The 13,627-nt window shown below is 41.1% G+C and overlaps 1 protein-coding gene across 3 annotated transcripts in view; it reads right to left on the minus strand.

The window, feature by feature from the left end:
• The window catches only part of ABCC4 (ATP binding cassette subfamily C member 4), a 294,345-nt gene that overhangs the window by 20,057 nt on the left and 260,661 nt on the right, over positions 1 to 13,627 (minus strand). For all 3 annotated transcript variants that reach the window (XM_025364534.1, XM_025364533.1, XM_025364535.1), the window contains 2 exons: positions 6,261 to 6,433; positions 5,679 to 5,784 (listed from right to left, as the gene is read on the minus strand). In XM_025364534.1, the coding sequence (XP_025220319.1) occupies positions 5,679 to 5,784; positions 6,261 to 6,433 (279 nt within the window). The remainder of the gene's footprint in view (positions 1 to 5,678; positions 5,785 to 6,260; positions 6,434 to 13,627) is intronic.

A 13,627-nucleotide genomic window follows, 5' to 3' on the forward strand; every position in this document is an offset into this window, starting at 1 on the left:
GAAATGGGTAAGTCCCAGCCCCTGCTTTTAGGAAGCCTACACTCAAAAAAAAATAAAAAAATAAAAAATAAAGACAGAAGAAAACACTCAAGTGACTAGAATGCCAGAAAAAAGGCAAAACAAGCGGGAGTTCAGCAGCAGCAGAAGTCACCACTGGCCAAAATTTCTGAGGAGGAGCTTCAGGGAGGAGAAGATAGCAAACTGGCCCTTGAGGAATGGACACACTTGGACACACAGAAATGGTGGTGGAGGTGAGGGATGGGAGGACAGTGGTCATTCCAGACACCAAGAGGTCTGACAGACCACTGATCACTTCCTCAAGGGCAGGGTTATGTGACTGCTCTGGTTCACCGTTGCATCTCCAAGGCCTGGCATTGCACATGATGTGTGAGCAGGCACCCCATGCACACTGGCTAAAAGTTAAATACAAAGGAAGTGAAATTCGGGGCACGATTGAGTGACTGACCAGTGGTGCAGTCTGGTAAGACCACAGAGTGAGGTCCAGCAGAGAAAGAGTCTAGCTGGCCCTGGGAAACAGATAAGGAAGGAGGTATAGGGATGCCAGGATTCAGGCTATAGCCTTGGAGGACCACATGCCTCAAGTTGATGGCTATAGAGAAGAGAGAGAAAAGCGAAAAGGAGACACAGCAGGAATGAGGGCTAAGGCTTGACTCCAGATTAAATATTGGAAAAGAGAAAATAAGGAACAATCAAATGCTACAAGGGCCAAGTTAGGATGCACATGGAAAACAATGCTAAGAATAGAACTTTACCCGCTTAGCCTTTATACATGTTGAGTATACTTACAAAATGCCTGGGACCAGAAGTGTTTCAGATTTCAGATACTTCTGAATTTTGCAATGTTTGCATCATACATACTTACAGATCCAGCATACTTATCCGAAAATCCAAAATCTGAAATGCCCCAATGAGGGTCTCCTACAAGCTTCACATCAGAGCTCAAAAAGTTTCAGATTTAGGAGCATTTCAGATTTCAGATTAGGGAACTCAATCTGTATTTACCGATTTGACCAAAGATTCTGGAGCTTTTACAACAAAATAAAGTGACTCTGAATTTTCTTTTTGTACAGAAAAAGGGGTATAATCTTGAATTTGTATCTTCATATCTTTTGTACCTATATGAAAACAGTCCTGAACTCTCCTGCTCAGTCCTCACCTTTCCTCTACCCAAGTAAAACTATAAACTAAGCCACACATTGATGTCGGTCCTGCCGCCCCAGGATCTCTCCAGCAATGCAAACCTCAAATCACTTGCTACTCTCCAGAAGGTCAAGGAAAAACACATTATACTGGAATGCATTAGTCAGTTCCTCAGTTACATAAGCTCAACGAAGATGTGTTTATCAGGCCTGCATATCTGCAGATATTCCAGGTAGCTTTCCTAGATATAAAAATTAAGTGAACCAACTGCAAAACAATTTAATCCATTGAATTGGCAGGACGCCATCGCTGATAGTGGGGTGACCTCAGGAACAGGGGAGGGGCAGGACAGGGTGAAGGATAAAAAAGCCTGACCATAGGAAAAGAAAAGCTCGGAACAGCTTTCACTATGGCAGCAAGCAATACAGAGAAACCCCATTTAGCAACAGGCAGAGTGAGGTTGGGAGGGTTTCCATTTCAGAGGTCAGTTCTGGGCTGCCATGATGAAAGGGGTGTATGGAGAGTCATCTGATGTTAGAAATTGGTTCCTTCACGCATAAAATGGGTGCCTGTGACTCTTCTCTGGGACAAGGTACTATGGCATGTGGCAAAGATTCCTCAAAATCCTTTCCCAGGTCTTAAAACAGTAAATGATTCTTCTCACCTGGGGAAAATGAAGGGTAGGTCCCAGTGACCCACTCAGCCACTTCCCCAAAGCTCTATAATTGTGTGTATTTATTCTCCTAGTACTTTTGTTTTCTTTTTTTGTGAGATGGATCTCACTCTGTTGCCCAGGCTGGAGTGCAGTGGCGTGATCTTGGCTCACTGCAACCTCCGCCTCCTGGGTTCAAGAGATTCTCCTGCCTCGGCCTCCCGAGTAGCTGGGATTATGGGCACACGGCACCATGCCTGGCTAATTTTTCTGTATTTTTAGTAGAGACGGGGTTTCACCATGGTGGCCAGGCTGGTCTCGAACTTCTGACCTCAGGTGATCTGCCCTCCTCGACCTCCCAAAATGCTGGGATTACAGGCATGAGCCACCACACCCAGCCCCAGTTTGTGCTTTCTTCCTTCACATTAGTTCTTTGTCCCCCTGAACACTTTAATTAAATGTCTCAGCACAGTTTTTAAGAAGTAATTTTTCCTCTTCTGAAATGTTCTAATTGTGGCCGTTGTCGGTTTCTTAAAGAGAAGTTCCGTGAAGATGAAACACAGAATTTAAATAAAACTCAAGTTAGCTTTGAGTTGTGTTTCTCCAGCTGGTTCTGTTAGAACGATTTCTCATTTGTTTTCTCTGAGAAAACTCTACTAAAAAGAGATTTGGGTTTAGAAAGAAAGACATACATTATACACCCATAAGACTGCCTACAAAGAAAAGAGCTACAATCTGAATTTCTCAGTCCTGGTTTTGGTTCTCTGTAATTCACTCCCGAAGAATTCTCTAACTGCAGATTCGCTTATTCCTTGTTCACTCACGCTACCAGGGAGAATCCAGAGTGCTGTAAGGACAGGTGTGCAGGGACTGGAGGAAAAGGCTGTGCTATTGGCTGAAAGGAAAACAGGTCACAAGTAACCAGCTAATCCTAAAAACTACAGGGAGGAAGCTGTCTTTAATGTGGAGATAGTGGTGCGTACTAGAAAAAAGAGGATTTCTAATTTGTCCGTCTTGCTCTACTGTTTTGTGGCAACTGAGCAAATGACAGATTAAATTAGCTGTCATTAAGACTACACCATGTTTAATAAAGTTAAAATTGAGAGAACATCTTCATAAAATAAAATTCTAAGCTTAACTCATTAATGGCACTTAATGAACCAAAACTGGGTAAATCCCTTTGGAGAGTCAACACATAAACAAAGCTATTAATTAGGTCACAGTTGTTTCCCAACAAGCCTTTTGTTTGATTTACTTACAGTAAACGAAACCATATCCATCCGTCTTTGTGGAGAAGTATTCACCAATGCAACAAAATGTAATTATTTACACCTTAAGCACGTGCAATTCCATGACTGCACGATGACAATAGTGTTGGTTATGTCCTTCATTAACATCTGTCACTTCCCCAGCCACTCCCTGAGCCTGCCCTCTGGAGCATTGAGCTTTGCAGCTGATTCACTTGTCTCTATGTTTTCACAGCTTTCAGAATAACAGAACAGAACACATGTTTTCTGTAAAGATATCTCTAAAACAAGCAAGGGGGGGGGGGGAAAACACCTCCAAAATCAAAGATCTGAGAAAGAACAGTATTTATGGTGTTCCCCTGAATTGAAAGGTGGCTGATGATCAGAAGCTCTAGAATATGGGAGAAGCTTTCAGCTAGGGGTCAAGGGAACATAGAGGCCAGTTCCCAATCTCAAACTACAGAATGCATGTCTCCTGGGTTCCCTGAGGCTGAATTCTGCCATTGCCTGTTAAGAAAAATTGGAAAATAGTTCTCACGAAGAATTCAGAGCTTGTAATGAGACTCCTTACTTAAATTTACACCTCCTAGTAGGACTTCCTGTGATGTCACTGATGACCTCATGGCCAGGAAGCCCTAAATGGAAGATGTCCCAATATCACTGGAGAGATCGCCATAGATGGAGACACTAATGGAGTTGGGAGAAGGCAAGTTCCATGCTGAAATGTAAGGTCATCTCAACAGTTACATCCTCCAAGGGAACGCTCGCCTTTCCCTTCTCCAAATTTATTTCTTTCAGGTGTTCCCCATTCATCCAGATAGTCAGGTCCCAAACAGAGAAACCAGGACTGACTCCCCCTGTCTTCCCTCAAATCTCACATTCAATCCATCACAGTCCAGTTGCTTTACTTTGCTATTTACTCCAAATCCATCCATTGCACCATCTTCACTGCTCACACCATAGTCTAAGCCACCATTGTGCATAGTGTAGAGAGGGCAAGACCACAACAGTGAATGCTGCGTTTGATGAACTGAAGGACAATAACTAAAGGACTGTGGCTTTTACTACAAAGGAAAGAGAGAGAACAGAGTGAGGAAAGGCTAAAAGGTAGGGAGGGGCCAACTGTAAATTGCTTTGTAGAACCATGTTGAGAGTTTAGATAAAGACATTAATCCAGAGAGAAAAAAATTAAGGCTCTCAGAAGCAACCTGGAAGGATTGGTATATAAAGCAATAAACTAATGGGCACATTTCAATAATGGTAACAGTGCTGATAGATCAAGGGGATGCTTGTGAACTAGGCATTTATGTGGTCTGATGCTGACTGATCAGATTTAGGAGTGACCAACTGACTTGTCTGCCAAGTTCTGTCCTTGCTTGCTGTCTCCCTAACTAATCAGACCTTCTAAGTTGACAGCACTTCCAAGCATTAGATAATAAAAGGAGTAGCTATCATCAATGCTGTAACAGCAAATCCCAACAAGAAGTCTATATGAAGGCCGGGCGCGGTGGCTCAAGCCTGTAATCCCAGCACTTTGGGAGGCCGAGACGGGCGGATCATGAGGTCAGGAGATCGAGACCATCCTGGCTAACACGGTGAAACCCCGTCTCTACTAAAAAAATACAAAAAACTAGCCGGGCGAAGTGGCGGGTGCCTGTAGTCCCAGCTACTCGGGAGGCTGAGGCAGGAGAATGGCATGAACCCGAGAGGAGGAGCTTGCAGTGAGCTGAGATCCGGCCACTGCACTCCAGCCTGGGTGACAGAGCAAGACTCCGTCTCAAAAAAAAAAAAAAAAAAAAAAAAAAAAAAAAAAAAAAAAAAGAAGTCTATATGATACATTTAGGCTACAGGCGCCCACCACCACGTCCAGCTAATTTTTGTATTATTAGTAGAGACAGGGTTTCACCATGTTGGCCAGGCTGGTCTCGAACTCCTGACCTCAAGTGATCTGCCCACCTTGGCCTCCCAAAGTGCTGAGATTACAGGTGTGAGCCACTGTGCCTGGCCTTGCTTCCTAAAATTATCACTGTTTCCCTTCATTTTCTAGGCCCTCCAATTCCTATGTAACAAATTTCCTGTTAAATCTTTTCTGTTGGATTCATTTGTTTTTCTGGCTAGGCCCTCTATGAAAATAATTTGTGATAGATCTTCTCATCTCTTCCCCTGTGACACATATCTTGTGAACGTCCCAACAGCTGAGAAGTTCTGCAACCTTACCCAATGAGCCCCTTGCAGTATATAAAAACCTAAGTCTGTCATTAAGGGGATCAAGCATGCTGAAACAACTGTGACAGTGACGATGACTGTGATCTTCTATTTGATACTACTCTGTAGTTCGACAGTTAGCATCACAAGCTGAATCTTAGATTTGGAATATTTTCATGGTAAACTCTTAACATATGATTTTTGCATATGAGTATATGCAAAGAGATACATTGGATATATTGTTAGTGGCACTGGCAGTGTAGTTAAGCATATGAATTACTGTTGGGAATGAGAGCCAAAATTAACAGAAAATTAACTTACTAGCGGTTTCTATCAAGTTTTACAAGGAAGGAACAAACTGAAAAAGTGAACATAATTGGAAGCAACTGGAATTCCGCAGGTGAAGGACTCACCATTATCCTGTCGCTGTCAATAATGGTGTTCAATCTGTGTGCAATGGTTAGCACGGTGCAGTGGGCAAATTTCTCCCGGATTTTCTTTTGTATTAACTCATCAGTTCTGCAATCAAAGAAGTTAAGTTTAATTCCGTAAAGATGGGAAAAGTAGACTTAAGACTTAAAAAGCTCTCCTACACAATAGAGTTTTTTTTTTTTTTTTTAAAAATCACATATATTCAATGTTTTAAAAAGCATGTTAAAATGTTTTAGGACAATCTTATTCTATAAAAAATCTATATAGTAATTTACTAATTTTCATAAAACAATGAAAAATATCTTCCCCCCAAATTGCTTAAAACTGATTATTGGGAGTGGATTTTAGGAATCTAGCTCTCCTGGAATACTGAATAACATCACTGACACTGGAAAACACGTTTGGGTTTCTTCTTCTGTTTTTTCAGAATGAATGTTATCCATGTTAAAATGTTATCTCTGGGGCAAACAGTGTACTTCGAAACATTTCTCAGAATCATTCCGTGTTTCCCATTTACACACTTAAGATGTAGGCTCAAGGTTACATGGACTTCAGCTTTATACCTTGGATCCACATTTGCCGTCGCTTCATCAATAATCAATATCTGATTTTTCCTGAGAATTGCCCTGGCAAGGCATACCAGTTGTCTTTGTCCGACACTAAAATTGGATCCTGATTCTGCTAATTCAGTATCCATTTTACCAGGAAGATCTTCAATGGTTTCTTTAAGTTGTACCTGTAGATGTACAAAGAAGAATGACTGCTATCATTCAAGCTGCTATGGAAGTAGCCAAGCCTCATAGACATTAGAACCTTCAGGTCCCTTCTCTTGAAAGATATAACTTAAGTGGACACGCACGTGAGGCTGAGAGTTACCTTTAGTTAATGTTCAATGAGAAAGATGGTAGAGTCAACACAAAACTGAAATATTCTGACTTAAGAGAACAAACAATGGAACCCAAGACGCTCCTTTATCACCATCAGCGAGCACAGTCTGTTCATGCAGGGCCATGTGTTAATACTGCCTGGGCCAATTTCATTAAGAAAAACCTAGCATGATCAATAAAATGATTCTGTAGGTAAAATACAGAAAGATTAAAAAAATCCCTTCTTAACTTTTAGTTAAAAGATTACAGAAATTTAGAGACAAAAAGAGTGATGGTTGCCAAGGGCTGGAGGATTAACTGTAAATGGACACAAGGAAATTTCTTTGGGTAACAGAGACATTTTAAAACTGGATTCCTGCAATGACTGCCCAACTCTATAAATTTACCAAAATCACTGAATCACTTCTAAGGGGAGTATTTTCTGCTATGTAAATTAGACCTTAATAGAGTTGGTGGAAAAAAAAAATCATATCAGTGTCCCCCAGCACCTGAACTCCCTGACCAAAAACCAACATGACAGCCACCAAGAACCCCTCTTCCAGGGAAGGAGGGAAGTTTCTGAAACAATGAAGCTCATGCTCCCAATGTAGAGTCTGAAGAAAAGGTAAAAGGATCTTTCTGGGTGAGTCAAGTTTCCCAAAGTATATCTTGGAGAGGAGTGAGTATAACTCGAGGGAAAATGTAAAAAGAAAATTACTGCTGGAAGTATGGTTCTCCAAAGATATCATCTTATAGGCACTTTACCATTTTGGAAGGTTTTTTAATCAACTGGAAAAGTTAAAAGAATACAAATGCAAACAATGGAAAACTGTGCCTCATTTGTTAGGAAATCAGGAGCTTATTCTTGGGCTGGTCCTTTCCCAAGTTTAAGCCCTGATTGCCAAACCAGGTCAGTGCATTTTCTTCAGTCTAATAAATGTTTTGCAGTGAATGAAAACTCACGAAAAACAGTACACAATAACATCTTGCCCCAGACATGGGGATAGATGATGTTGATATTAATGTATCTTTATAAAATTATAGCTATAAGATGATCTGATACTACATTGGGTGGTGGTTCAGTTCACTGATGTGTTTTGGAGAAATTTTATAGAACAAGAGCCAAACTCAGGTGACATTTGAGAGCTATAGAGGAACAAAGAGTCAATACACCTCCAATTAAGAGATCAGCAAGCAGATAGATGAGTGGTGGCCAATAAGCAGGTGTACGGAACTACAATGCCCAAAAACAAAAAGCCGAGTAAACGGGCAACACTGTCATGTACCTTAAATATGGAAGCACACTTCTATGAATGTGATCTTGAGTTGTACTCATGATGGAAGTCCAACTCCAAGAAACAGGAATTTTGAGTTAAGATTAAATATGGTATTGATATTTGGCATTACCAAGAAAAGTTGGAAATTAAACAAAATCCGAAGTGTAAGATTTGGCTCGTGGTGCAAAATGTTGCCCTGAAAATTATAGGATGGAATATGTCAGCTTAGTCAAGCCCTCTCCATTACAAGGAAGAGGACTTACTGAGTAGTCTTTTTATGAAACATATTCAGAGACCTATACCCCATGTGATGGAACTGATCAAAAGTAGATGTTGGCAAGTTTTTATAAGCTTTTCCTTCTGAGTTGATTTTGATAATATTGGTAAGTGCAAAAAGGTCTTTCCTAAGACTGGCAGCCAGACTTTGAAGAAATAATCTCACACTTGTCCTTGATTAAGGTGCCATCCCATCATTCTTCTGGGTTTTGACTTTCCTTGAGGTTATCCACATTGACTTGATGAAGAACAGGGTTGTGAGGTGAAGAACAATGAACACATTTCCCAGAAAACAGTGTCCTCTGAGTCTCTGCCATCATGATTGAATCAGGGATGGTTATGAGAACGATACGAATGTGTGGCTGAGTGCTGTGGCTCGCAGATCACCTGAGGTTAGGAGTTTGAGACCAGCCTGGCCAACATGGTGAAACCCCATATCAATTAATAATACAAAAAAATTTAGCTGGGCATGGTGGTGGGCACTTGTAATCCCATTAGGAGGCTGAGGCAGGAGAATCGCTTGAACCTGGGAGGTGGAGGTTGCAGTGAGCCAAGATCGCGCCACTGCACTCCAGCCTGGGCGACAGAGCAAGACTCTGTCTCAAAAAAAAAAAAAAAGAAAAATGATATGAATGTGAAGGCCCTCTGTAGTGTTATCATACATTCAAGTTATGGTTAAGTATCAGCTCTGAGAAAAACACAATGGAGGCAGTGGAACACAGTGACCAAGAGTGACAACTGGGGAAACTGAAAATATATTAGACAATGGTATTACATTACTCTTCAATTTCTTCAGTGAGGTAAATAACTGTATTATGTTATATAGTTGAACATTCTTGTTCTTAGGAGGTACATATACATATTCAAAGATGAACTGCAACTTCATGGAAATGCTATAACTTACTTTCAAGGAATACAAGAGAGGAAGCAAATGTAGCAAAATACTGTATTAACAAATGGTGAACCTTGGAGAAGGGTATGTGTATGTTCATAATACTGTTCATTTGACTGTTCCATGATCTGGACATTTTAAAATAAAAAATGGAGCCTTGAAGACACACAGCATGGGTGTGAGTCCTGCCTGGCTCTGCCAACTGGGCAAGTTCCTGAACTTTCTCTATCTTAGCTTCCTAATTAACTTGTAAATAAGACCATACTAAGATTCTTATGAAGATGCTTATCTCCTAACATTGTTGGAGCATAAAATGAGTCACTATGTGTAGCATTTACAATAGTGCTTGGTACCAAATAAGAGATCAATAGATAGTATCTATTCTTTTTTCTTTGTTTATTTTGCTCCTTCCTGGACAATAAAATACTGCCTTTTTTTTTTTTTTTTTTTTTTTTTTTGAGGTGGAGTCTTGCTCTGTCGCCCAGGTTGGAGTGCAGTGGTGCGATCTCAGCTCACTGCAATCTCTGCCCCCTGGGTTCAAGCAATTCTCCTGCCTCAGCCTCCTGAGTAGCTGGGACTATAGGCGCACGCCACCACAACCAGCTAATTTTTTTGGTATTAAGAGATGTGGTTTCAACATGTTGGCCAGGCTGGTCTGGAACTCCTGAACTCGTGATCCACCCGCCTCGGCCTCCCAAAGTGCTGAGATTACAGGCGTGAGCCACAGCGCCTGGTCGCCTATTTTTAATAATGCAGTCAACTAATTCCTTTCACGCACTGCTCTAGTTTTCTTCATTGCATTTATCAGTACCTAAGATTATATTACATAAGTATTTTCTTATTTCCTATCTTCCATATAAGAATTTGTGCTCTAAGAGGATGGGGACTTGATCTCTCTTGATGACTGCTATCGCTCCAGAGTCTACAATGCCTATGTAAAAACCTCCCCACACATATCTGTTGTAAATGTAAAAACCTCCCCACACATATCTGTTGTAAATGTAAAAACCTCCCCACACATATCTGTTGAATGTATGAAGCCACAAGGACACCTCATTTTGTGAGATGTCTATTCTTATAAATTACAAAATAAATCCACACAGAAATAGAATTTGCATACAATTTTCTTACTAATGTTATTGTAAAAGCAACATAGTCCTTATAAAATTAATTGGCTCCAAGATATCATAATATTATAGTTTAAAATACAGAAAATCTAATGTTTTCTACATTTAATAAAGGTTGTAATTTCAGGAAAACAAGATCAAATCATAATATTTGAAACTATACATCTCAAACACAGTCTATCAGATTATTTTGAAGCTTGGAAAAAATAGGAAAGTATAGGAAAAGTGCAAATAATGAACTGAACTTTCTAAGACAGTCCATTTCTATCATCACAAATATTTTCAAAGCCTCAAGGAGATTCACGTGGATGTCAGATTCTGTTTCCAGGTTTTTTTGAACTTTCTGACTTTTCATAAAGGAAGTCTCTGATGCCAGAGGCTGAAATGTGATAAACAGCAACTCAACAGATGGGAACAAGCTTTAACGAGAACACAGCTAAGTGTGAACGAAGTGAGCGGAAGGCCATTCTGGGCAATACATGGCCGGGGAAAAATGGAGGTGCAAGGTCTGGGGAAACGAAGGCCCAGAGGACGTGGATACTGCTCGTGTGCAGATTTCTGCCTTATGGGGTCCCGAATACAAGACATCCTTGTATTCTAACAGTGATTCTATCAATGTTGAACATGATTAGATGATTTCTCCACTATTCCAACATGATATAACCTAGTCTTTTTTTTTTTTTTTTTTTTTTTTTTTTTTTTTTTTTTTTTTTTTTGAGACGGTGTTTCGCTCTGTCGCCCAGGCTGGAGTGCAGTGGCCGGATCTCAGCTCACTACAAGCTCCGCCTCCCGGCTTCACGCCATTCTCCGGCCTCAGCCTCCCGAGTAGCTGGGACTACAGGCGCTGCCACCTCGCCCGGCTATTTTTTGTATTTCTTAGTAGAGACGGGGTTTCACCGGGTTAGCCAGGATGGTCTCGATCTCCTGACCTCGTGATCCGCCCATCTCGGCCTCCCAAAGTGCTGGGATTACAGGCTTGAGCCACCGCGCCCGGCCATAACCTAGTCTTAATTGTAGATCCCGGTATTAAAGTCGTTTTTTAATTAACAGAAATAACATACTGCTGATTCATTTTCTTAGTTGTACCACTGTGATCTTTTGACTTTTTTCTCATAAACGACTTCCATCTTTAGTCATTACTTATGCTATATTTATAGAGTTGCTGTTATTTAGGGGCCAAAACTGGCACTAATTCTAGTAAACTTTCTTCCATTTACAGCTGACTATTTTTCAGTATTTATGATAACTTTCAGCATTAGAAAAAAAGAACAACAACAACAAAAAACTGGCTGGGTGTGGTGGCTCATGTCTGTAATCCCAACACTTTGGGAAGCCGACACAGGCAGATCACTTGAGGTCAGGAGTTTGAGACCAGCCTGGCCAACATGGCAAAACCCTGTCTCTACTAAAAATACAAAAATTAGCCAGGCATCGTGTAGCGTGCCCGTAATCCTAGCTACTTGGGAGGCTGAGGCAGGAGAATCACTTGAACCCAGGAGGCGGAGTTTGCAGTGAGCTGAGATTACACCACTGCACTCCAGCCTGAGCCATAGAGCAAGACTCTGTCTAAAAAAACAAATAAAAATAGGCCAGGTGCGTTGGTTCACGCCTGTAATCCTAGCACTTTGGGAGGCTGAAGCACGTGGATCACAAGGTCAGGAGTTTGAGACCAGCTTGGCCAACATGGTGAAACCCCGTCTCTACTAAAAATACAAAAAAATTAGCCGGCATGGTGGTGGGCGCCTGTAATCCCAGCTACTCGGGAGGCTGAGGCAGGAGGATCGCTTGGACCTGGGAGGCGGAGTTTGCAGTAAGCCGAGACTGCGCCATTGCACTCCAGCCTGGGTGACAGAGCAAGACTCTGTCTCAAATAAATAAATAAACACATACATACATACATACATATATACATACAGCCAAGATGACACAACCACATTCATAGGACTGTCTCCCTCCGGATGCCAGACCTTCTTTTGCATGTCTGGTATTACCCTTGCCAAGGGAGAATGGGGAAGAAATAAAAAAACTTCAAAGAAATAAAAGGCATCTTTCCTTTTTATGTAAAGTTGTTAGAGAGGAAAAAACTGACAGTGCTGTCCTAATCTCGAGCCAACCCTATGAGTTTGGGTTCCCATTTCCAGTTTGGCCTCATTTATAAACCAAGTGACTGTGTTTTTTGTCTGCTTTAAAGGGAGTTTCCAAATGATACCAGGTTTCCTACTAAAGAGCAGGATGAGTTATCCAGTTCTGAACTGGATATCAATGAAAGATGAAAACCATGGAGACAGCAGAGAGACAGAATGTGACAGAGAAATCCAGAGAAACTTGAATGGCATCGGAGTCGTGGTGCTGAATCCCTTGTGTGACATCTCTCAAGATAAACACACACACACAACTTCATGTTTACAATCACCAGGAAGTGAGCTTCAGAATTCTCTACGAGAAGACCCTCAGACTCCATGGACCCCAGGGGAAGATCCCTGACCTATCAGAATGACCCCAGCCTCCATCAACTGGTAGTCATGAAACTTGCTGTGAAAAACTCACAATGCTTCATCTATGAGGAGTGCTCAGCCTTTCCCCCAACCATCCAGAAGGTAAAAAGAACACAAGCACCCAGAGGAAATTTGGAAAATTCAGAAAAACCAAAGAGAAAAGAAAACACTCTCGTCCAGTCTTTGTCTCATTACCCCCAAGCAAGCAGTGTAAATGCTCTGGTGTCTTTCTCAGGTCAGGTTTCGGAATATATGAATGATGAAAAACAGCTGGAATCACACCGGAAATACAATGTGGTACCCTAATTTTTAGAAACTCTTCCAAATCACTCCTAGAGAAACCTACAATGCCATAAAGAAGTAATTCCCAGAGAAAAGACAACGATGGGATAATTTTTCACTTCTGAGGAGGACCTACCACGTCTTCCACCTCATCATTTCTAGAATTCTTGAGAGACTACTAAATTTTATTTTAATTTTGGCTATAACAAATGTAATAAGTATGAGTTACAGCCATGTTCCACGATGGTTTTTGATAGGATCATCTCCCAATTAACATTTCTTCACTGTTCATAGAGAAATGTGTTTCTAAAAAGTAATTTTACTCTCTGAGAATCTGTGACAAGAAATCTCAAGCTCTGAAACAAATAGAAAAATACTTTATGAGTAATTCTTGCTCTTTTAGGGTATGTCACAATTTCACTAATAAACTTGTCCTGAGAATTTAGGGGCAGGAGATTGCCTTATCTTTCTTTACGTTGGACAGTTAACTGTACCCACCTTTTCTCTCCTAGAATTTCACTGTACAGAGATTCACAAATTTAAATGAAATCAGAGGTCAATTGCTTATCGAGTATCAGGAGGTGAAGTAACCAACCTAATTTAGAAAAAGAAAATCCCCACAGTTGCTGGAAAGCAGGGTGGATGTGTAAGGACTCGGCAATGACTTGCCTTCAGAAACAAGAATTACTGGCAGGAAACTGTCAGGCCTCCAAGT

The sequence above is a fragment of the Theropithecus gelada genome, chromosome 17 (assembly GCF_003255815.1).
Source record: "Theropithecus gelada isolate Dixy chromosome 17, Tgel_1.0, whole genome shotgun sequence".
NCBI lineage: Eukaryota > Metazoa > Chordata > Mammalia > Primates > Cercopithecidae > Theropithecus > Theropithecus gelada.